The sequence below is a fragment of the Tachysurus fulvidraco genome, chromosome 14, assembly GCF_022655615.1.
Source record: "Tachysurus fulvidraco isolate hzauxx_2018 chromosome 14, HZAU_PFXX_2.0, whole genome shotgun sequence".
Lineage (NCBI taxonomy): Eukaryota > Metazoa > Chordata > Actinopteri > Siluriformes > Bagridae > Tachysurus > Tachysurus fulvidraco.
In genome coordinates this window covers 17,650,432-17,675,955 of record NC_062531.1, presented here as the reverse complement: position 1 = coordinate 17,675,955, position 25,524 = coordinate 17,650,432, and the positions used below count along the sequence as shown (strand labels likewise).

The 25,524-nt window shown below is 36.1% G+C and overlaps 1 protein-coding gene across 1 annotated transcript; it reads left to right on the top strand.

Annotated features, from left to right (window-relative positions):
• Window positions 1-672: 672 nt before the first annotated feature.
• Window positions 673-24,821, top strand: kif5aa (kinesin family member 5A, a). Its single transcript, XM_027171093.2, has 29 exons — window positions 673-1,192; window positions 2,029-2,116; window positions 3,340-3,413; window positions 4,481-4,585; window positions 4,909-4,957; window positions 5,058-5,113; window positions 5,197-5,284; window positions 9,101-9,225; window positions 9,626-9,730; window positions 9,870-10,018; window positions 10,253-10,401; window positions 10,696-10,913; window positions 11,097-11,165; window positions 11,273-11,479; window positions 12,281-12,427; window positions 12,516-12,704; window positions 12,807-12,924; window positions 15,595-15,644; window positions 17,192-17,298; window positions 17,599-17,700; window positions 18,018-18,078; window positions 19,085-19,156; window positions 19,294-19,398; window positions 19,646-19,862; window positions 20,173-20,314; window positions 20,405-20,469; window positions 20,582-20,609; window positions 22,642-22,730; window positions 23,374-24,821. Exons 1-28 carry the CDS (start codon window positions 1,064-1,066, stop codon window positions 22,715-22,717), a joined length of 3,090 nt encoding a protein of 1,029 aa, XP_027026894.1. The 5' UTR covers window positions 673-1,063; the 3' UTR covers window positions 22,718-22,730; window positions 23,374-24,821.
• The last annotated feature ends 703 nt before the right edge of the window (window positions 24,822-25,524 follow it).

Here is a 25,524-nt window from a genome sequence, read left to right as displayed (position 1 = left end):
CTGGTATAAATATATCCATCGGCACAACGCAGGGGTGAGATCCACAGGACCTTCTCTTCTAGTCCCTGCATCCCCTGCATCCTAACCATCACCTTAGACTGATCTGAATGTTTCCATCATACAGACATATAGACTATAGGGATAATAATGTAATCGGTAAATATATGTGTGTGTGTGTGTGTGTGTGTGTGTGTGTGTGTGTGTGTGTGTGTGTGTGTGTGTGTGTGTGTGTGTGTGTGTGTGAAAACTGAAGGCGATAAACAGAGGATATATTGTTACTGAGCTACTCAACATTTCGCTCAACTGAACTCTTTGCTTTGTCATTGTCTTGGAGCAGCAGGTTGCCAGGTTGATGGGGTAAATTCCCCTAAATGTAAAGACTTGTATACTTGTCTTGTTTTGAAGAGATTAAAGCCAAACATTTAGTTGTGTTACAGTTTGAGAGCTTTATAAAAAAATTAAAAACATCATGCTAAATAATTCTATATGTGTGCATTATTAAATTTCATGTGTCGAATTGAAAGACTAAATCTAAATATAGATATAGCTCTTCTGACATTGCATATTAATAGAAAAAAAAAAGTTTGAGTAAGCAAGAGATGTTTAAGGCTTTGTTATAAGGATTTTAAACCATGAATAGTAGTAACCTAGAATCTGATTATCTGGCAACCTGAACGCTCAGAAGACCGCACCCTGGCCTCCGCATCCGCTATAAACTGAACGCAGCATCCTTCGCAGCATCATCTGTTAATAGATCGCCATCACGAGCAGTCTGTCAACGCAAATCAACAGCAGCAGCAACAACAACCAAAAAAAAAACCCCAGAACATATTTTGGGAGGACCATTTTGAAAAAGCGTTTATAGTTAAAGTCTGAACCGAGAAATTTGCCTGCTTATCCCACCGGCTCGGAAATATCAAGCTCCTACTCGCTGTTTAATCCTTGTAATTAAAGACTGCAAGTGTTTGCGGTATTTAAGGAGCTTCCCTACCGCGCTACTTTACCGCAAATCACAAAATCGCTTGTTTGTTTTTGCGCCTCGGTTCCAGCGGGGTGTTTCAGGATGACCGAGCCTGTCGCAGAGTGCAACATCAAGGTGCTATGTCGTTTTCGTCCTCTGAATCAGGCCGAGATCCTTCGAGGAGACAAATTTCTTCCTACGTTTCAAGGAGACGACACGGTCACCATCGGGGTATGATTGCTTTTCTTCCAAAAGCATATTTAATAAAGTGTGAATGTTGATTTCGATTTCTTTTTTTAATAAGCCGTACTCTAGTACGGGAAATCACTCAAAAAATCCTGGCCCAAATGACGTAATCATTATTTTAGTCATTTTTGCTATATTAATATTGTTTGTATATGTGTATCTCGTGTATATGTTTGTAATATACAAAATAATATGGACCTATTTTTCACCTTGCTGCAAGGCTTGATTTTAGCATTACATTGCACTAGGCCTTGTCCTTGGTTGTGATATACGTCGTTTGTATGTTTTGCATTATGCTTCTCTGTTCTGCACAAACCAGTGTCAACTAAATCATATCTTTCATATATAAATATAGTCCACTTACTCGTGTATATATTTCTCTTAACGTTTAGAAGTCACAATGCCACACTCTTTACAATATAACATGCAGTGGTGCAGAAGAGATGTGTAAAGAAGGATGACCTCAAATGTTTGGTTTAATTAAAAAATGCAGAAATCCAGATCAAGCTCAGATGTTGTTGAATCTAAGTACATTTAATTTAATTCTGTACCATATTAAGGAATGAGATTTAGGGTGGGTGGAGGTTGAGGTTGGGAGGGCAGCAATGAGACAGCACTGTGCAGATGCCCAGTGTTGTAGGTTCTGCTTTGTTTGTGAGTAAATTGTTGCATTGAATTAGCCAAAGTTTATTGGGTTCAGGCAATGCCTTGTCTGACACAGGAAGTGACTATTAAAACATTTAGGACAATATGGATTTCCTGGTTGAATGTATGGTTTGGTAGTTCTTAATGCATGTGCATTCTGGCTCTTATATCTTTAGGGGAAGTCCTATGCATTTGATCGTGTGTTTCCCACCAACACCACCCAAGAGCAAGTCTACAACACCTGTGCTAAGCAAATCGTTAAAGGTAATGCCACAATTGTTTGTATATTAAAATATGCATTTATAATGATAAAATATGTTAAAAATGTTTTGGCACAGTGACATTAGTTCTTTAATGCATATTGTGAACAAATGTGAAATGATAGCATGGAAATCGTCACATTAAAAAGGTTCTACATTTGTTTTAATATCTGTTGGTTGTTTTTTGTTTTTAATAATTTTTCATCACATTTGAGTAAGTGATCTTAAGTGATGTTCAGTAATTTGAACCCTTACAGTTTATTTGAATACCCTCTAGGAGGACACTCTACCCTATTTGAGTGTGTCTTTCTCAGAAAGAGTTCCCAGTTTACCCCTTTTAGTTAAGTGTACAAAAACGCTAGGTACAAGCTAGGATTAGTACAAAGAACCTTTGAAGATCCATTACAAATACTCAGGGTTCCTTAGTAGTTCAGACTTTTTAGTTTCCTGAAGTGAACTGACTTGGAGCCCTCTTTGATAGGGAACACACTGCTGTAGTGTTCTACATAGAAACACTTTTTTACAGGGTTCTATATAAAGAAATTTAGAGATGTCCTCAGAACGTTTAGAAGTCACAATGCCACACTCTTTACAATATAACATACACTTCATAAAGTTTACAGTGATATAGCTTTTAACAATTAATATAAAATATTAGTTGATGAAAGCATCAACTATTATTACAAAAATTATTTATTGCAAATTAGACATACTCAAGATTGTGAAAATCATTTTTTGTTCTAGAGGTGGGAAAGGTCATGTAATCAAATACTTTGCCCATTATTGGTTTTGTTTATTTTCTCCCTTTTACAACAGGCATTTTTAATTGCCGTCTGTTTTTGTGTTTATGATACTAAAGGAGAAAAAGGCATGTCACCCAGACACAACACAATACAATAGACAGTTAAATATGTATAGTGATTATCAGAACAGCAACTCCTCTGTAATATAGCCACATAGACCATTTATTATTTGTCCACACCTACAAAAAATCTAAATCTATGAGATCTGTGACTCATCATGGTCTCATCACTATGGTAATGATGACTTAACCATGCAGCGGAGGCATATGGAGAAATTAATGACCACATCATTGCATTGTGCTGACCTAATGAAACTGAAACTGAATATAATCCCTTAATTCAAAGGTAATAATTAAAAGGAAATGAAAAAGTAAAGTTTAATTTTCTGGGTTGTGTGTGTTTTTATGTAAACGCACTATTGCAGATGTACTGGGTGGCTACAATGGCACTATCTTTGCCTATGGACAGACGTCTTCTGGAAAGACCCACACCATGGAGGTAAGAGACCATTTAGTCATCTTCTTAATTAAACACAGATCTTTTATTCCCTAAATGTTTATTCCCGCAAATGTTTTATTCATCCAATAGCACAGCATTTTGCCAATAATTTAAATGTTTCTATTTATTAAACAAGGAGTCATTTTTGATCTAGATATAACTGCATGTAATGTGATATTAGTTTTCATTATCACTTTCATTCTGAGAGCTACAGTTATTCCTTTACTGATACAAGTCTTTGTTTTTGCACTCTTTTTTCCTGTAATAAAAAAATTCTGCAAAAATAGCTGTTGTAGAGCAGGAGCATTACCTTAAAACGCCGATTGTGATGGTGTCCTATAGAATAAAATTTTCTTTATTGAGGTACTTGTCAATTATCCTTACAAACAAATATTATGTTTTCCTTGTCAAGCATTGTTAATTGTTAGGGCTGATTATTGTTAGAATACAATTATACAAGTATAAGTGTCCTCAATACAGTTTCATGTGAATGAGCGGTTATTACTGAAAAACATAAGAATAGCCTTGTCATAGCCTTTGCAGTTGTATGGTTTTACTTAGCTCCATCTGACTAATTACAATCAAGAAATTAGTAGTACTTTGATATAATTCTACATAATTTATTGCATTTATTGCAAAATTCCAAATCAGAACCAGAACAGGCAAATTTCAGAGAGTTGACCAAACAACAGTATCAGTGATATTTAAAAAAACACATAGAACCAGAAACCAGAACAAGATAAAAAACAAAAAAATCAGGACATATCAACACAGATTTATAAGGAAAATTGTAGGAGACAACCAATGACACTACAAGGAAGAAGACAGATCATGAACCAAAATAATTATATAGCCCTTTAATAAAGAAAAACCATAAACATAACTAAAATGGAAGCGTGCACAATAGTAAGGGGAGATTCCTGACAAATATATGCTTGTCAATGCACATTTACATGTTTGTTTATTAATACAAATGACAGAATCTAAAGCCAGCTTCAGATCTGAACATGACTCTAATCATTGCTAAAGATGACTAAAAATTAGCATATTCTGTCTCGACTCTCCAGGGCAACCTGCATGACCCTCAGCAGATGGGAATCATACCTCGTATCGCTGAGGATATTTTCAACCATATTTTTTCCATGGATGAAAATCTGGAGTTCCACATTAAGGTAAACCCACAGTTAGAAGGGAGGGAACTTTAGTTTGTTGTTGTTGTTGTTGTTGTTGTTGTTGTTGTTGTTGTTGTTTTTAATAAACAGCAAAACTGTTAAAAGGTAAAAGCAATATTTCCCACCAATGTATAAAAAACCTTATTATATATTCTGAAATATGATTATAGTCTCAACAGCAAATGAAATTATGTTTGTATTGAGCAATGGTAAACACTGATATTTATCCTATGATTGTAGTAAAAAAATTATTATCCTAGCTCATATCAGGATTCCATTTCACAGTTGCTCTTTTGTCTCTTAAACATATATGTCTTTATTAGGTGTCCTACTTTGAGATCTACATGGAAAAGATCCGGGATCTTCTTGATGGTCTGTTTTTTTTTTTTTTTTGATATGTTTTCCATGATGCATACAATATATTTCATGCCATTCCATATTATTTACTTGCTCTTTCACTTTTTGAATGTAGTCACCAAGACCAACCTCTCTGTACATGAGGACAAGAACCGTGTCCCCTATGTTAAGGTACAAAGACTCATCCTTACATCTTAAGATTTTATATGTGTAATAAATTTAATATCTGACCATTGCCTGTTATGCACTTTCAGGGCTGCACTGAGCGTTTCGTCTCGAGCCCTGAGGAAGTGATGGACGTGATTGATGAAGGAAAGTCTAACCGCCATGTTGCTGTCACCAGTAAGTCAATTAACATATAAATTAGAAATTAGTCAGTCAGAGATTTTGGATTGAATTGCCATTGAGTATTTTTTTTGTAATATGTACTATTTGTAAATATCACAGTTTATTTTTTTCTGCTGTTGCCATTTTATTAAAAAAAGTAAAAAAAAAAAACAAAACCCTAAAGATAAAGAACATAGAACTAAAGATAAAGAACATAACTCACTACCCACTATATTAGATTTCAGTCTAGCTAACCAAAGATGCATTTGGAGTAATCCAAATAATTATGCAATCCAGATAAAAGAAAACATGTGAAATGTGAAAACATATAAACAGTGTGAAAGACTGGAAAAGGTAAAAATAAGTGTAACAAGAAATACACACAAATTGCTGAAAGTTTCCATAAATGTATAAATAAAGCACTGTGTAAGCTATCATCATTTTTTAACATATATATGCAAATATGTTTGACCATAGGTAAATGTCTTTAACTTTACATAGAAATTTAATTTCTCCTTTAGGTCACGTCCTTAGGTTATGGAGAATCCTACTAGAAAACATATGTATATGTACTGTATATGTAACTAGTATGGATAACATGTTTAATTAATCATTACATATAAAAAAATATATATTTAGTAATAAATATAATATAGCACCAGGGCAGTGGGGTCTCAGGCTAAGGCTCTGGGTTGTCTATTGGAGCATTGGGGTTTAAGCACCAGCACTGTTGATCTGTCACTGTTAAGTCATTGAGCAAGGCCCTTAACCCTCCTTGCTTCAGGGGTGCTACATCATAGCTGCCCATACTCTCTGACACAAACCTCCAAAGCTGGGATATGTGAAGAAAAATATTACAATTTGCTGTAATATATGTGTGGATTTCTTCTTTTTCTAATTACATTTGTAATTTTAAATTGTGTTTTTTCCATTACACAATAAGTGTTGATGTATTTTTTTTAGTCAATGATATAAACAGATAATTGATGTGATGCCTGAAAAGCATAATTATATATAATTTGGAAAAAACAAAAAATAAAAAAAACATTTTTTTAATTTAAAAAAATCATTTAAAAGCATAAATTATAATAAATACATTATTTGCCATAGTGTAACATTTGTGAGTGGTTAAATGGAACTATGTTGCATGAATCATGCTTGTGCAGACAGTATTCCCAGAAATCTAAAGAAGACCAACCACGACATGCTCACCGTCTCGGCATAGATTGTCTTAAGTATAGAGTGTCTGGCAAAGACATCCCCAGTTCTGACTGTACAGAAATGATGATGCTCACACAAATGGCTTCCCATGCTGAAATGCTGAAATGTCACATCTGAGCCATATAGCTGCAATCGATAGCTCATTATTCACAAAGCCAACAACCGATACACATACTGTAAGTCCAGAAAGTTCAATTCTAGGTGAAATACTGAAATGTTGGCAGACATGGCATAGCTGAAATTAATGATTCAGACTTGAATTTGACTCTGAGTGGACTTATTTTATAGAGAGTTTAGAATTCTAAACAGTTTGCAACCATGAATGAATGTGAAAAAATATCCTTCATACTGTGCTGGTCATTACAGAATTCACTACAAAAAAGTGTATTTTTTAAAAAGCATTACAGGAGGATTTAGACAGAAAAATGAGTCACAATGGAGTTCGTTGGTACATATTTCAGTTCATAAGCAGATAGGTCTGGGCCACAGGCCTGCCACTGATGCCTGTATTGTATTCGCTTGTAGTCCCTTCAGACAAAGCACTACACCCAGATTCATGCTGATTAAGCACTAAATGCAAACACATTGATTATATTCTAGTGCGAATTTTAGATCTTACCTCATGTGTGGCAAAATTTTAGCTATTGTACTGTTAGCATTGGAGCAAGTGGTCCAGCTGTGAGAGAGCAGGTAGTGGTGATATACCTAGCACAATCCACACTGCTGAATGTGTAAAAAAGGAACCCTGTAAAATCTGTCGCATATTTTTGGCCATCAAGTAATCCATGGGTTTGAAAGCATACATATGGCACCTTTAAGGTCAGTGAAACCCAGTTAATTGCTCCCAAGCATCTAGTGCAGGTACTAAACAGTCCCCTAAACAGATTCAAGTCCCAAAATTTTTGTATTTTGTAATGTATAATTTACACTATGCAACCATGCTTTTGTTTGCATCAGTGAACATGTTGACACCCATTTTCATGTCCTCATCGAGAATGCTAGCAACACATTCTCCCCAATGTGCAGCAGATTATTATGCTTGTCTCTGAGCTATATGTGTTATTGTTTTTGAGCTATTTTTTTTTTTTAGGATACTATGTTTAATGATGAGACAATCTAACTAGGCTTGCTTCAGCTACAGCCGTTTGACCAGACACCAAACACTTCAAACAGAGGCTATGAGAAGATATGAGATACATCTCATCACAGTGCCCCAACAGAGTTAGTCATCACAAACGTTTACCTAACAAACTGGGGATTGTTGTGGTGCCACAGGGATGGCAGGGCTGTGTGGACCCTGGTGTGTGTAAGATTAGAACAGTCAACCTAGAAATGAGAATGGTCCATCTGGCTCTCAAACTATTTTTAACCAGTTCTTAGATGTTTCTGTTGTTGGTTTGCTCAGATAATGCCATGATGGGCAGCTATATCAACCATCAGGCCAACACAAGTATAAGCAGTTCTCTCTACTTTGGATAAAATCTCCTTGGTCATGCTTCTCTATGGTAACACATCAAAAGTACTGTAATATACACAGTACTGTACAAAAGTCATAGACCACCTTTTTTTCTATTAAATGGCCATTTTGGCTTACTGGTTATTATTTGGTGCCAACCATTAAGGATGGGAAATTTTCAGTTCAAGTAATTTTCTAGTAAATATATTTTCACATTACTATTATTATTCATTATTGATATTGTTAATAACTTGCCCAACATAAATAAAAATAATATAGCTCATTTACTCATCATTGTTGTTTGCCACCAAATAATATCAGTAAGTACTGTGAATAGCCATTGGCGGGTGGTTTCTGACTTACTTTACTGCACTATACTGTATAATGACTCGTTGACAAAGTCTGCAACATATTATCTATTATACATTTTTCCTCCACCTGCCTCTGTTTCTTCCCACATTGTGAATTACCCCAAGTTGGTTGGAAACCCTCATGAATGCAAGACGTCCTAATATACGGTTCTTGTATAACGATGTAGGTGGATTCTGTTCCATAAATGATGTGCACCTCATTCACCAGATTAACCAGACTAAATCTAATGCAGTGTCAGATTCCCAAAATACAAACTTTTCTTCTGTGCTATAGGTATATGGGAATACCATCTTTCTGTACCACAGTGCCAAGCATGGAATCCATTCAGGGCACCATTAGCTTAGCATAACATATCTGATGGTGGTTTTGTACCACTTGCTTTAGAACCCAGCATGTGATCTTCCAATTGTGATGAAGCCCCTAATTTCAATAATATGCAAGAAGCCAATTTGACACATGCTACTCCAAAGTGTTTAAAAGAACATATTGTAAAATATGTGGTGAAAAACACTTTCCTTTTTAACACCCAAATCCATACTAAATTGATTAATAACCAACCATCAATAAAATGACTACAATTCTTGTATGGATAGACTGCTAGAGTTGATATTCAAATTATAGTTAACGCTCATTGTGGAGAATTCTAATACCCTTTTGTTTTCTTTTAGGCACTTTATTATTCTGAAATTTAAAGTTTAGATGCTTTCTATTTAACATATATGACATATCATGTCTTAACATATCTTGTGTCTTTTTTTTTTTCCTCTCTCATCTTTTCTTAGACATGAACGAACATAGCTCTCGCAGCCACAGCATATTCCTGATCAACATCAAGCAGGAGCATGTGGAAACAGAGCAGAAACTCTGTGGAAAACTCTATCTTGTGGATCTGGCTGGCAGCGAAAAGGTGTGATTTATGATTATAAATACCATATTATAAAGTGACTTATAAAAAAAAAATACTGTGGTGGCTAGATTTACCCAGCAGATATATACGTTTTAGTATTTTAGCTTATACACATCATGTCTACACACAACCAAAGAACAGCGGGTTTGGGGGTGGGAGGTGACTGATTTAAGTGCCTCTCTACATGTGATTTGATTTGATTTGAAGTTGTTTAACTTCTGCTGCTTGCTAAAACGTTACATAGGATTAATATGTTGCACAGATTTTAATGCCTAGATCTTACATTTCTTTAACAGAGAGCATAGTTATGTTATATTCTGTACTGATATGTCCAGCATGTATCACCTAAAAGAAGTAAAGTGTTTCACTAGTTGAGCTTTTTTTATTTCCTATTTATTAGGTCAGTAAGACGGGTGCAGCTGGAGCTGTTTTAGATGAGGCAAAAAACATCAACAAGTCTCTGTCTGCCCTGGGCAATGTCATATCTGCTCTTGCTGAGGGAACAGTAAGTTCACACACACACACACACACACACACACACACACACACACACACACACACATAAATACAGTACATCCGAATACAAACTCAAATGTGCAGATACAAATTTACTTAATTACGTGTGTGTATGTTTGTCTGAACAGAAGACTCACGTGCCATACCGTGACAGCAAGATGACAAGGATCCTTCAGGACTCTCTGGGGGGTAACTGTAGGACCACCATGTTTATTTGCTGCTCTCCCTCAGGTTTCAATGAAGCTGAGACCAAATCAACTCTCATGTTTGGACAACGGTATCAAAGTTACACAACACACAGTAGAAAGAGAAAGCAGATATGCTATATAACATAATAAAATGTTAGGCCACTGATTTATAAGTTAGCAATGTTTTATTATTGTCAGATCCCATAAGGAATCTAGAATATTCCATATTTTCATCCTTCCTAACTTCTTTTTATATTTCTGATGTGCATCAGTAAATTGAATTTTCTGTTTTTATTTTATCTTTCACTTGTCACCCCTGTCAGTGCTAAGACAATCAAGAATGCAGCCTCGATAAATCTGGAGCTGACAGCAGAGCAATGGAAGAGAAAGTATGAGAAGGAAAAGGAGAAGAATAAGACTCTGAGAGACACTATTCAGAGGCTGGAAGCTGAGCTGAAACGCTGGCGCAATGGTGAGACAAAATTGCACATACAGTACTACACAGCATGTACTGTACATTAGTAGAAAATCTGGAGCTGGGAGATATGATCACTGCATTTTATTTTAAAAGCGCTTAATTATTGCTTGTAGCCTTGCTGTAATTTTATCCCCACAAGTAGCGTGTTCAGCAGAGGAGTGCAGCATTCACAGAGTTACAAAAATTGAGAATTGAGACTTATTTACTTGTCTCTGTTTTGAAAATTCCAATTAAAAACCCTATGCATGATATTGTGTAATTGCTTTCTACTTGTTTATTCGTTAATAGGAGAGGAAGTGCCAGAGACGGAACAGACTTCTGCAGACATGACAAAATTGGAGAACACAGATGAGTGTCTCGATAATGAGAATGAGGTAGAAAGACAAAAGGAGAAAGAGAAAGAGAGGAACTTGGATACTTCCTCCATTGTGGTGCGTATCTCAGAGGAGGAGAGGCAGAAGTACGAGGAGGAGATCCGGAAGCTTTACCGCCAAATGGATGACAAGGTTTTTTTTAACATACAAACATGCACACTAAAACTTTAATATCACTTTGTATAGGCTTTCAGTTTCATGCTACTGTATACATTTTTAAATTTTTTTTAGGGAAAAATAAAATAAAAAACATTTAAAAAATATTTTGACACTTTTTAAACTGGGTTCTCTCTCTTTCTCTCTGTATGTGTGTAGGATGATGAGATCAATCTGCAATGTCAGTTGGTTGAGAAGCTTAAACAGCAAATGCTGGCTCAAGATGAGGTGGTTATCTAAAGTTATCATACATTTTAATTGGGAAATGTGTATGTTTTTTAAAACAATTGTTTGTTTCTTTGTTTGATTCTTTGTGTTTCTTTCATTGTTTATAGCTCCTGGCATCAACACGCGGGGACAGTGATAAAGTGCAGACTGAGCTTGGCCGGCTGCATTCGGAGAGTGAGAGTGCAAAGGCTGAAGTGAGGGAAGTGCTGCAAGCACTTGAGGAGCTTGCTGTTAATTATGACCAGAAGAGCCAGGAGGTGGAGGAGAAGAGCCTTCACAACAAACAGTTGGCTGAGCAGCTCAGCCAAAAAATGGTAGAGCAGCACACACATACATACACACACATACAGTATAGAGCCAAACACACATACACAAAGTAAGACACACTTGAACATTTGTGAACATTCATACACACTGATTCTAAAGAATGAATTAAATACAGTAAGTAACAAAACAACTTTTGGGGCAAGAAAGTGAAGTGTTAGTGGGAGGTAAGCAATCTGCATGTCAAGGCTCTACCAAATGTGTCCAATTTATTGGTGTTGAACTTCCATATAAATTGTAACAAAACAAAGATGAGCTAAAAGAATATGAGATATAGGGAAATCTCAGCATGGTTCTAAAGTAGTCCAAACCCAGTTTCAAATCTCAACAGGAACACTCAACACAATACAAACAACAAACACATTTTCAAACAAAACAAAGCAAAAACCATTTAAAAGCCATCTGCTTAATGATGTTCAAGGTGATAACTCAAAATTCCTCATGGTCAGAAAGCACTAATCCTTGCTTAACAACCAAATCTATAAGAGATCTGAATCCAGTGAATTCTACTTCCACTGAATTAGTGTTAATATACAATAAAAAACTGTTGCATCATCCATATTTGCTAGCTGGTAGAAGGTTGTGGGTTCCCTGCATTGCCAAGCTGCCACTTCTGCCACCTTTGTTGTAGAAATTAGATAATACCAAATCTGCCAAATTCAATAAATGTACATATTTAGTAATTACAGGTAAATATATTTATGACAAATAATGGATCATGAGTCAATGGATCATGTCCTGCTCTGCTCATCATCATTATTATCATCTATCTTTATTATTACTGCTTTTAGGCCAGTCTAATGGAACTGGAAACAGAACTGGCTCAGATGCAGGAGGTGAGCTCACAGCAGAGGAAGCGCATTGCTGATGTGTTGAATGGCTTAATGCGTGACCTTAGTGAATTCAGCACCATTGTGGGAAATGGAGAAATCAAGCTGGTAAATATGTATATAAAGTATTTATTCATAGCAAATGCTACTTGAACTCTTTACTATTTTCCATAAACTTTCCACTTTCTACTTTCAGCCAGTAGAAATCAGCGGGGCTATAGAGGAGGAATTCACCGTGGCCAGGCTGTACATCAGCAAGATTAAATCAGAGGTGAAATCGATGGTGAAGCGTTGCAGACAACTGGAGAGCATGCAACTGGAGTGTCACCGCAAAATGGAGGAGACTGGCCGTGAACTTTCCTCCTGTCAGCTCCTCATCTCACAGGTCTAAATTCTGAGAGAGATAATTGTCTTTATGTTAAGATCAGGTATAGTTAATTGAATGTAGAGAAATTTAAATAACCCCCTTGTCTGTCTATGTGTGTAGCATGAGGCAAAGATCCGGTCTCTCACTGAGTACATGCAGAATGTGGAGCAGAAGAAGAGACAGCTAGAGGATAGCTATGATGCTCTAAGTGAAGAACTGTCCCTCTTACAGAATCCAGGTAAAGCACATACATAACCAGCAAGCATATTATCGATCTGTAAAACATGGTTAATTAGGGCATTTTTACAAATCATAATTAATGATCATTATTCTTAAAGTAACACATGTACAATATGGAATAACTAGATTTGTAAAGTTCGTCGCGACAAACTTTGATGTTGGCTTTGACGGTGCAAGTATTCGCAAAGGCCGGTGATTTTTGGAGGCGAGTGGACAGAAAGATTGTGAAAGCTACTGGACCGCTAGGGTGCCAATACTTTTGGAGGCAAGCAGACATGAGCACGTGACCTGATCCGAATACCCGTGAGGCAGTGCTGAGTTCATTGTGCTGAGTGTTGTGATATATGACATGTCCATGTTGTGCAAATTTCTAATTTTCATGTGACGTCACGTGACTGCCTCACATGACGTGACCCCACATGAACTGCCCCACATGACGTGACCAGAATACTCGTGGGGCAGTTCCCCTCATTCTGCTGACTGTTTTGATATGTCATATGTCCATGTTGTGCAAATTTTTAATTTTCACTTGACGTCTCGTGACATTACGTGACGTGACCAGAATACCTGTGGAGCAGTTCCCCTCATTGTGCTGAGTGTTTTGATATGTCACATGTCCATGTTGTGCAAATTTTTAATTTTCACGTGACGTCACGTGACGTGACCAGAATACCTGTGGGGCAGTTCCCCAGATTGTGCTGAGTGTTTTGATATGTCACATGTCCATGTTGTTCAATTTTTTAATTTTGCTTGTTTTGGGGGTGGGGCTACATGTGACATCACATGGTGTCGAGTGACGTCACCAGAATATCCGGTGGGGTGCCAATACTTTTGGCAAAAAAGTGGCTACTGAGGGTTTGGACATTTGGACAGCCTAATTTGGTGCATGTGGTTCGAAAGCCCTAGGCCGCTTTTTTTTAAATACATTTTTGGCTAATAATAATAATAACTAGATTTGTAAAGTTCGTCGCGACAAACTTTGATGTTGGCTTTGACGGTGCAAGTATTCGCAAAGGCCGGTGCATTTTGGAGGCGAGTGGACAGAAAGATTGTGAAAGCTACTGGACTGCTAGGGTGCCAATACTTTTGGAGGTGAGTGGACATGAGCATGTGACATGTACAAAATACCTGTGGGGCAGTTCCCCTCAATGTGCTGAGCGTTTTGATATGTCGCATGTCCATGTTATGCAAATGTTTGATTTTGCTTGTTTTGGGGCGGGGCTACGCGTGACATCATGTGATGTGACCATAATAACGGTGGGGCAGTTCCCCTCATTGTGCTGAGTGTTCTGATATATCACATGTACATTTTGTGCAAATTTTTAGTTTTACTTGTTTTTGGGGCGGGGCTACATGTGACATCACGTGACGTCACGTGACGTGACCATAATACCCATGGTGCAGTTACCCTCACTGTGCTGAGTGTTTTGATATGTCACATGTCCATTTTGTGCAAATTTTTAATTTTGCTTGTTTTTGGGGCGGGGCTACATGTGACGTCACGTGAGGTCACGTGACGTGACCAGAATACCCGTGGGGCAGTTCCCCTCAATGTGCTGAGTGTTTTGATATGTCACATGTCCATATTGTTCAAATTTTTGATTTCGCTTGTTTTGGGGGCGGGGCTACACCTGACGTCACGTGACGTGACCAGAATACCCGTGGGGCAGTTCCCCTCAATGTGCTGAGTGTTTTGATATGTCACATGTCCATGTTGTGCAAATTTTTGATTTCGCTGGTTTTGGGGGCGGGGCTACACATGACGTCACGTGACGTGACCAGAATACCCATGGGGCAGTTCCCCTCATTGGGCTGAGTGTTTTGATATGTCACATGTCCATGTTGTGTAAATTTTTGATTTCGCTTGTTTTGGGGGCGGGGCTACACGTGACGTCACGTGGTGTCGAGTGACGTCACCAGAATACCCGGTGGGGTGCCATTACTTTTGGCAAAAAGTGGCTACTGAGGGTTTGGACATTTCATGTCACTACTGCAGTCATTATGGGATTCTACTTACTATACTGCATAGAACAGTACATGCAATTCTTAATGTTGGATGTATTGTGTGTGTGAGAGCTTAGAGGACTTTTCGGAATTCCCTATTCAAGTCTATGGGATGTTCGATCGTCGACTACGGGAAAAACGAAAATTCCGTCGGAACTCTGAAATAAAAACTTCGTCCGGAGTAAGGTCCTAAAGAACCTGTCTGAGTACAGTGTAAATTGCTCGAAAACTTGCCGAGTTACAAACCTCAAAAGTTTATAATGGAAGTCTATGGGAAAAAAGGCCACTTTGAGCTTCCGTACCGGGAATGCCGGAATTCCGATCGCTTAGAAAGATGGAAGCAACAAACTTCAGACCAGGGTCTACGACATATCCGAATTTGGTGCATGTGGCCCGAACGCCCTGGGCTGCATTTTTTTAATAAATTTTTGTCTAAGAATAATAATAATAATAATAATAAGCTTATAACGGAAATCAGAATGTTGGCTTCTACAAAGCCAACATAATAAGAAACATCATATTCAGCTAATTGTACAATATACAGTTCTATTAAAATATGTAGTTTACACCTGAAATAGCTGGAAGTGGTGGTAGAAAACTGCAATACGACAGACAAAGGAAACATGAAGGCTCACAAGTTAACCTGCTTTAAATTACATTGCAGAATCTCAAGATGGAGCAGAAAGGCCAGAGACAGGGGAATCGGATGAAAAGGTAAGTGATCTATATTTAGATGTATTTATTTGTCCTGTAAAATGCATCAACATAACCACCCTCCCCAGTTAATTACAACCAAAAGTAATAAACTGTTAATGCCTCATAGCCAGAAAAAAAACTTTATAATGCATTTTGAGTAAAATCACACCATTGAAATAAACCAGGGGAGTAAACGCAACCAGTGATCAACAATCAAGGTGAAATAAATGTACATTTTCCAAACACAGTTCTTTTTCCAAACACACTAGTACAAAGAGTAATCCAGTAAAGTGTAATGGGTTTGACAGAAAAATATTGTTATGATATGATAGATCAGAATTTCAGTTTTTATTTCCTTTCATTCACATTTGTATGTGTTAACAAAAAAAGCAATTCAAAGAAGCTGTGAAACAAGCCCAGTAAAAGCATCACAACAGATGAATGCAATAGTTTGGTTATGTTAGTGGGTTGCGTGGTGCAGTTATTTACTTTAATTTACTTGATTTGTAGGTATGTACCTATACTTATGTATGTACATATATACTATGGCACAGCATAAATGTTCTATCTTTTAACTCATTTAGATGCTAACGGACCGAGTGACGGGTATACCTGGACCCGTTAAAATTCTAATATTATCATATTAAGCATCTCCTTATTATAATCTAATATTATAAGATTATATAAGCTCTTTGATATTAATAAAAAGATAAATCTTTCGTTCATGTGCAGTTAATGTAGTAGCAGGAGTGTCATCAAAAGCCAAGCCAAAAACAGATTGTTTCTGTTCCATACTCCAGAGCAGAAGGTGGCAGTAATGCACCTAATTACGCTGGCAGGACAATTAGGATTCAAACTGCTGGCAGGACAGTTACATGCCCATTTCTCTCACTAGCAACAGAAGATGGAAAGGGAGTAAGGAGAGGTGGAAAGGAGAGAGGAAAAAGGGAGCTGCTCAAAGCACTGCACTTTTCTTTTATTCTGTCAATTCTGCCCTGTTCTATTTTACTTGAAATGTTCTTTTGCCTAAGTTTCCTGTGTTATTAATGTAGTTAATGTAAAAGGGGCAGCTCAAAAATCTTTTGTTGAATTTTTTTCTTAAAGATTAAAAGCACTTTTATTTTATTCAGAAGATTCTGAATGTTTTACATTACTTGAAATATAGGCCCTAAGTTCAGGCTGCTCAAAGCTGTGTTTGCACTTTTTATTTATTTTATTCAGAAGAAATTCAGTGTCTGTTGTCTTTTATTTGACATGTAGTAAAGACAACTACAGTATTGTTTTCCATTCAAGTGTCATACATTTAAAAACACTTGAAATTTAACAATAAATTACATAGAAATGTATGTGCGTTATTGATTTTATTAACATGAGGGTACACTATTTTAAGTGACAATATATGATTCTGACCTTTGCTGGGAGGAAATTTTAGTAACTGGACCTCTTTGAATGTTAATTGAATACCCCTGGTGTATACCAAAAACAATAGAATTGTCATTGTTAACATGACAGTATATATTTCCGTATATCAATAGCTTAATTCCCCTCTATTTGTATCATTCCAGAAGGCAGTTCACAGAGCTTCAGGCCATCGTGAACCTCGCCACTCTCAACTCAGCCAACTGCGGGATGAGATCAACGAAAAACAGCGCCTTATTGATGAGCTCACTGAGTCAGTGAATCATTTAAACATAATCAATTTGTTCAACTAATGATCAATTACATCTTGTCTTCTTTAAGTCAGTTAAAACATTTAGATGTGGTAGCACTTCAGGGGGATCTAATCATATAGATCTTTATACTGTAGATCATCTAAATCTACATAGCTATAATAAGACATAAATCTTATTAAGTTGAAAATACAGCCATTACATAGCAAAATTGCTGATATAATTGCCAATATATCAAAGTCTTTCCTCACCTTTGAAAACAGTAGCCAACTAACATAAGTTTTTATAACTTCTCTCTGTAGTAAGAACCAAGCTCTGGAGTTAGAGCTGGCCCATGTGAGGTCTGACTTCAGTAACCTAAAGATTCAGGAGGACACAAAAAATGCTCGTTTGGAACAGCTATCGTAAGTTTCAGCAGAAATCAGAAACAGTATACCTTATATAGGTATAAGATGATATATCTTGATGATATATATATTCCTTTGAAGTTCATCTTATACCTATATATATATATAAACCATTGAAATGTTTAGTGATGAATTCTTTGTAAATTTTGCAAAGCTTTCAGGAAATCAGGTGGTGCAGAGAGAGTATATGAGAGATGCAGTGTGTGATATAGAACATATGTAATGTCTTTGATATTATGTATATAGCTTCATATGTTTTGACGTATATATTTCCTGCATAGTGTATATAAAAGTAAATCCTGTTTCTCCCTCAGATTTCAGCAAGAGAGGCACGAGCAGTCAAAACAAGATCTCAAGGGCCTGGAGGAGACCGTTGTAAGTCATTTTGTTTGTTTTTTAATTCATACATTCATTCTTGTCTTTCTCACACTTATGGCAGGTTTATTGTTTTGTACATATCATTACTGAATGTAAAGCATACACTATACATTGAAAATATGTCTTGTATTATTTTCTGAATCCCAACATGGCAGTTGATCTCTGATGAACTTCAATGAAAAGCTCCAAAACTATATGTTTCAGAGATTACAGTGGCAGTGTAGAAATAAACGTAGAGAACAAAACAGATTTAGTGTATTCTACAATATGTACAGTTGTTGCACGTGTCTGCAGTTTTACTAAAGTAATTCTAGTTTCTACACTAGCAGCCATCTTGCAATGCTCTTCAGCAGTTATTTTCAGTCATGCAAAAACAAGGTCTTTGTTACACAAATGGAAAAAGAACAACAAAATGGGTTCTGAAAGGTTCAGACCTCTTGCACATTTTATTGTGCTATATAGTCCCATTAAATGGATAAAACATTTTAGACTACCCAGATATTGTAAATAAAGTTTTAATAAAGTGTTTTCTTGTTGTAGATTATTATGTGTAAATGTCTATAAATGATAACACATATAACACTATAAAATGTGCAAAAACAGAATGGGCCTGAATACTTTTGATATGTCATTAGAATTGGTTAATTTTATTGCCATCCATGCCCAATAACATGAAAAAATGTGTCAGGGTGGTTTCTTTCTCAGAAATAGTCCTTCCTGAGATCCAGTCGATTGCAGATACTGATTTTACTATATTTAAAATACTAATAAATATTGAGAATCACACACTATTAATGCTCTACACTAATGAAGAAGAAAATGAGTCAAGGTACTGCTGCTGTCTTATACTCTCATTGAGACTTGAATTCAGAAACTGATTTGTTCTGCTTTATAGTCATGAGGTTTGTTCTGTATGTCTTATGGAGTTTCTGTGAGTAATATATTAGTTTTTTTCATCACCCCACCCTACCACACTTGTTCTGTTTGTCCTTCTATATGACAGGCCCGTGAACTCCAGACCCTCCATAATCTGCGCAAGCTGTTCGTTCAAGACCTCACGACTCGAGTTAAAAAAGTGAGCACCAAATCAGGCTGCAAAAAATGCATGACAGTCAACATTTTGAACTGATACTTTATAGACACAAACAATATATTATGACTAGATGAACATTTTGCTCCTCGCTTTATTATCTTTATCTCATTTCTGGCCAGAGTTCAGAAATTGGACCTGATGATAGTGGGGGGTCTAACACCCAGAAGCAGAAGATTTCCTTTCTTGAAAACAACCTGGACCAGCTTACAAAGGTTCACAAACAGGTAACAGAAGCATGAACCATGGAACCCATGTTTGGTTTTGAATAGAAAGTACACTGAAAGTCTGAATTAAACATTGAATAATGTAATCATTTTATTAGATTTGGATATAATCACAATTACAGTCTAAAATGTTTGTGTGTAATAATATGCAATAAAAGAATTCATTCTTACTTTTATTTATACTTATAAATTTCTAAAAATCAAACTATGCTTGACATTCCCCTTCACATTTCCCTGTCTTTTCGAGCTGGTACGTGATAATGCAGACCTGCGCTGTGAGCTTCCGAAACTGGAGAAGCGTCTTCGCTCTACGGCTGAGCGCGTTCGGGCACTTGAGACGGCACTAAAGGACGCCAAACAGGGTGCCATGAATGATCGGCGCCGCTACCAACAGGAGGTGGAACGTATTAGGGATGCCATGCGAATGCGCAGTGCTCTACGCCGCCCACACACTGCTCAGATTGGTACTACAGCCTGAGTGTGACTAGTTGTTTCTCCCATTTTCACTTAGCATAAGTATAAAGGACAGGTTTTTACACAATGTGTATATTAATCTACATTTTAAATCATAGTTTGCCACACTTTAGAATTAATTGATTGAGGTTAGGCCTTATTTACTGTAAAAGAACACTTTTAATTAATGTCAGTAAAAAAAAGTATATTGATAACATCTTTTGTAGCTACTGTAGGTAATTGGTTGAAAATTATCTGGATATTAGATTTTCAATAGTTTGTTTTGCTTTAATAAGCTATATTCGCACTGTTTTCTCTTAGCAAAGCCAGTGAGGCCTGGGAACTATGGCACCGTCACGTCACCTACCACCTCTCTCTCCATGCGAGCCAGTGAGCCTGCAACATCATTCAGTAATGTCCTGTTTCAGAGAGAGGAAAAGCCTGTTCCCCAGAAAACCAATGTGTGAGTCCTCTTTTTCTGCTTCTCTTGCTTTCTCATTTTCTCTTCACTTCATTTCACTTCATGCACTGTACATGTTGTTGTATCTTGCAGAGTTGGCTACAGCACTGTGAGATCTATAGACATACTCAGCTCCTACCCACTAGATGTGGAAAATGGTTAGTATGAATCTATCTAAAACATAGTGAATGCATGTAAATGTGCATAGATATTTCTGCTGTTATTTCATTGTTTGTCTATAGCTGCTAACATCTGTTATTATTATTTCAGGTAACAGCCCAGACATTAATGACAACAGGTTGGTTATTATAGTCCATTATATGCACACACACACACACACACACACACACACACACACACACACACACACACAGAAACACTCTGGTGGTGTGGTCTTAACAGTAAAGAAATTCTTAAACTTGCATTTTCTACTTATATTTTAAAGGTAATTTATAAGAAACAAGTGCAGCTCAGCATGAAATGTGACACACTACTATTTACTGATTATCATAAACTGAATAGTTTCAGCAACATATCTAAGGGACCACATTTATTTCCAGGATAGAGATGAGGAATTAGCAAATAAAAACAGTATGTTTCCGCCATTGGGCTATTTTTGAGCCTCAATTTAAAATCTCAATTTAATATATCTCAAAAACTAGGTGGATTTGAATAATTCTGGTACCAAAATGAAGGTAACACATGAGATTACCACAGAAGTGTTAAAATAAGTGTATGGATGACCAGTTTGGAGTACTTAAATGGAGTACCAATTACTTAATTGTGAGATGTTGTAAAACAGATATATTACGTTTTTAGGCTTTCACTTCATGAATTTAAAGATATACTGTATACTCTCTAAAGTTGTAACATCTTTTAAAGTGGAAATGTTCCATTTTCTTTTACTCTGACCCGGTAACATATATACTTATTTTAACATTTCTGAAGCAATCTCACGTGTTAGCTTTATTTTAGTACCAGAATTATTCAAATACACCTTCAAAAACCTCAGAGAGTACAGTGGTGTGCCAGCATGGCACACAGGAGATTCCGCCTAACATTCCTCTACAAAAACCTCTCTATAATATCTCTGGTACACAATAGATAAATCAATCTTGAAACAGTAAATGGTGAGATGTTATAAAATAGATTTCTTGAGATTTTAGGCTCCATTTAAATGAATTCAGAGATATACTCTCTAAATTTTTTTCTTTTTTGCTTTTTTCCATTTTCTCATGTAAGATGAGCTGTGGGTTAAAAAACTTTAAGTATGCTGTTTTTTTTTTGTTTTTGTTTTTTGATAAATCCATCTCGTGTCATATTCCTATTCCAATCATTTTCAATATTTAGAAAGCAAAACCGCAATTAATTTCTGTAGATAACTACATCATTGTTCTCATGTAAAAGTCTGAGACATTTAAGTGGGATTTAAATGTTGTTTGTTTTCCCAAACACTGTTTGATTTAGCTCCCCTATGAAAAGGTTTCAGTCAATAGAATATGGAATGGAAAAATTCATGTCATTCAATTCTAAATCCAAAAGGCAGAAATGTGTCACAATGTAGGGATGAAGAGAGACCCAAATGCAGGATAGCTCAAATAAACAGGTTTTAATAACTTAAATACACAAAACAGGAACACAGACGAAACTAAACATGACAAAGGACGACGAATAACAGCGAGGATTCTGCGCTGCCATAGGCAACTGAATTTTGTTTACAGAGTGCAGACAAACAATTTTAATGTTATTCACTAAATTTTCTGTTTGCACATTATGCAAAAATAGAGGTGTGAATAGATATATATGGATGGGATACATGGTTTGATACATCGGTGTCATCTGAATCATTAGTTTAAATGCATGTGCATCGGTTTTGCAAGAATTGACATTCAATCTATTTGTAAATATCTTTAGTGTCAGGTAAATGGGTGACTACACGGTGCGGAATCAGACCCACATGCAGGGAAAACGTAAAAAGTGGGTTTATTAAGAAAAAACAAATACAAAAATATTTCATGATTTACAAATCTTATAATTCAATTGTCATTAATCTGCCAATAAACACATGTTTTTTGAAGGAATTGCTTGGAGCTGAACTGATTTGTGTGTAACAATAAAAGTATTATCCATTAATTATCCAATCCTTTTTGCTGTTGTGCTGCACTTCACTTGTTACCTCAGGTCATAAGAATACAGAAAATATAGATTGTAATGTTGTAATCATTGTGTTCTTTTATTTATTTATTTATTTTTATTTTGCACTGTGATCATTTAAATAGGCGCATATGTGTGTTATGGTTAGCTAATGCAGAATACCCACTGTGTTGTAGGAGTGATGCACACTGTGGCAGTAACGTGGAACCATCCAGACATTATATCATGCAGCCAGAGGCTGCAGCCAGTTAATCACCTTATACAGGTAAGACCATACACACACTTACACACACATAGTGTATACTTACAAGCTTACTCTAACATCCATGTGAAAATAAATTACACATATAAGTCATATGTATTGAATAGTTTAAATTACAAAAATATTAACATATACTTTGTAAGCAAAGTATATTTAAAAAACAATTTTCTCTAAAATAATTTTAAAAGACCAATCAAAGACTCAGTCTTGTGATCAGGACACAAACACAATAAATAGAATTTAGCATAATTTTAGAGAAGCAGAAATTTTTTATTTTTCATTTCCATAGTGGTTTACAAGTCTCAGAAACCTAAATTTTGACACACTGTTAGATGTATTAGGAACTTTTTGTTTATTGTGCATTAAATCCATGTTGGAATGCAAAGAGTATTTTTGTCAATCTATACTAACTTAGAATCTAGCCCCTGAATGCAAAATGTGTAGCTTAGTTCATAATAATAATGGTCAAGTATTGATTGAATCATTCGGCCGAACATCCAACATTTGGCCGAACATTGTGGTAACATTAAATAGAAATTGCACATGCAATGATGTTATCAGTAATTCAACTTTCTTTACCTATTTTCTATTTCTACTTACTATTCCATAATTTTTTTCCCTCTTTGTCTTTTCTTCTCTCTTTCAGATTCCAGTTTCCTGCATGCTGTCAGCTTTCTTTGTCTATTCTGAACTTGCAGAATTCTCAGACTTTCTTGTTCTGTCCTGTCTTTACTGTATATCATTGAGTGGTTCCTCACTATGTTAGTCATTATTTCCATCCTGCACTCGTATAATCCTACCTTGTATATTTCATAGCAATGCTGCATGTTTGTCCTGTATAGTTTAAAAACAGAGCATAATTTATATCTTGAGACACACAAATAATTTCTTGAAGCATTAATACATGCAAAAGAATAAGAAAATGTGATACATGTTTTACCTTCCTAAAGCCTTTTTAGAGAAAGTATATGAAAGCCTTTGGTAAATCTGGACCATAGTCACAAATATACATTGCAGCCTCTGGAGAATCTACTAGACTTTTGTTGAGCCTTAAACTAGACAGCTTACCACACCTCATACTTTTCAGGCCAATCATATGTGTGCTCAAGTGCAAATCTCTATATTATTGATAGAACGATGCAGGTGTGATTGTATTGGTGTGTACATTTTAACACACATGCTATGTCTATGTACTGACTACCTCCAGATATTCTAACATCATGTAAATGCTGTAAACCAGTTGGGTTTAATCATATCAAAGTCAGGAGGTTAATGGGAAAATCTTTAAATATTTCTATGAAGCATAGAATCAGCCACAGACTTTATCAGCTTTTCTAGATTGATTGGGTTGAGTTTGGTAGCCACTGGTTCTTCCAGTGTTGTGGGAAGTCACCTGGTACTCCAACTAGTTATGAGGGGTTCTCTTTCTCTTTGGACAACCTGATCAGCCAGTCAGGATAAGAGAAAGCATGAACTGTATTTAGCTAGTTTTTGGACATCATACATAAGGGCTTAACGTTGTGTGTTTATAAAGCTTGTGCTAACCCAGTGTGTGTAGGTGTGAGTGTGAGTGCACTAATTCACAATTGCTTCAATGAAACTTGAGGTTCTGATTCATATCCATCTTTAATCCCTATCATTTTCTGGCCCATTACCATCTCCCTCTTTTCCGTCTCTTTTGCACCATTTCCCCTTAATCCTCTACATTAGTTAGATCTGTGCATAGTTTAGAATGCATCTCACTTATACATATAATTTACCAGAAGAATATTTGTAAATGAGAAGTGTTCATCTTGCTGTTCTTCAATGATATTGGAAATAGCGAAGCAAAATTTTACAATATAAAAAAGATTAGTATTAGTAATATGAATCACAATCTTTTCCTAAGTACTAATCCAGGAATTGTTCTTACCCAAATTCTTACTGTAACCATACACTACAGATCTACTCCTTATTAGTGAACGACTGAACTTGAGATCTATACATTACTCATGTCCTATGTTCAGCTCAAAGAGTGTACAGTAATGCAGTTTATGTAGTTTGTTGGTTACCACTTGCAAGAAATAAATGTTCATTATAGACAATAAAACATAACGTGTGTTCATCTGTGTTTGTTTTGTGTCTTGGATAAATTATGCATATTATAATATTATATTGCATATTATTCATAGGCACAAACAAGGAATTAATCTGTTTAACTAATCTAATTATCAAAGAACACTTGTGTAGTTTCATTTAGATTGATTTTAACATCCACCCACCTCCAGAAAGACACTGCTAATGAAAAGCAAAATGATTCTATAAAATAACACTGAGTTTATGAGGACACAGAATAGTTTTACTTCCATAAAATTTCATTTTTTTAAACATAATTTTTTTAAGTAGCTGTTTGTATTATTGGCTAAAATGTTCATTTTGGTCTCACATAAACACACAGTTGTAGTTCTAGTGACATTTTATGGAGTTCAGGCTGAACATTCTGTATGTTCCTCTTTTTCTTTTTAACTCTTCCAAACAGCAGGTTATTATTCAGGTGGCATCTTTAATACTTGAATATGAAACCTGACAACCTCAATAATTCTGTATGGTGCAGTCCTGCAGATCTTTGGGCTCTTATTTTTTCTCCTTCACTCTCCTCCCTGTTGTACAGTGGGGTAATGTTCATGTGTCCATTTCCTGGCTGGCCCAGTTTATAATGAGTAATGAGTGTTCTGTCACTCGATGCGAGAAGACATTTACAGGGGATAGCTACAAGGCACGATCACGTCCACCATTTGAGAAATTGGACCATGCCGCC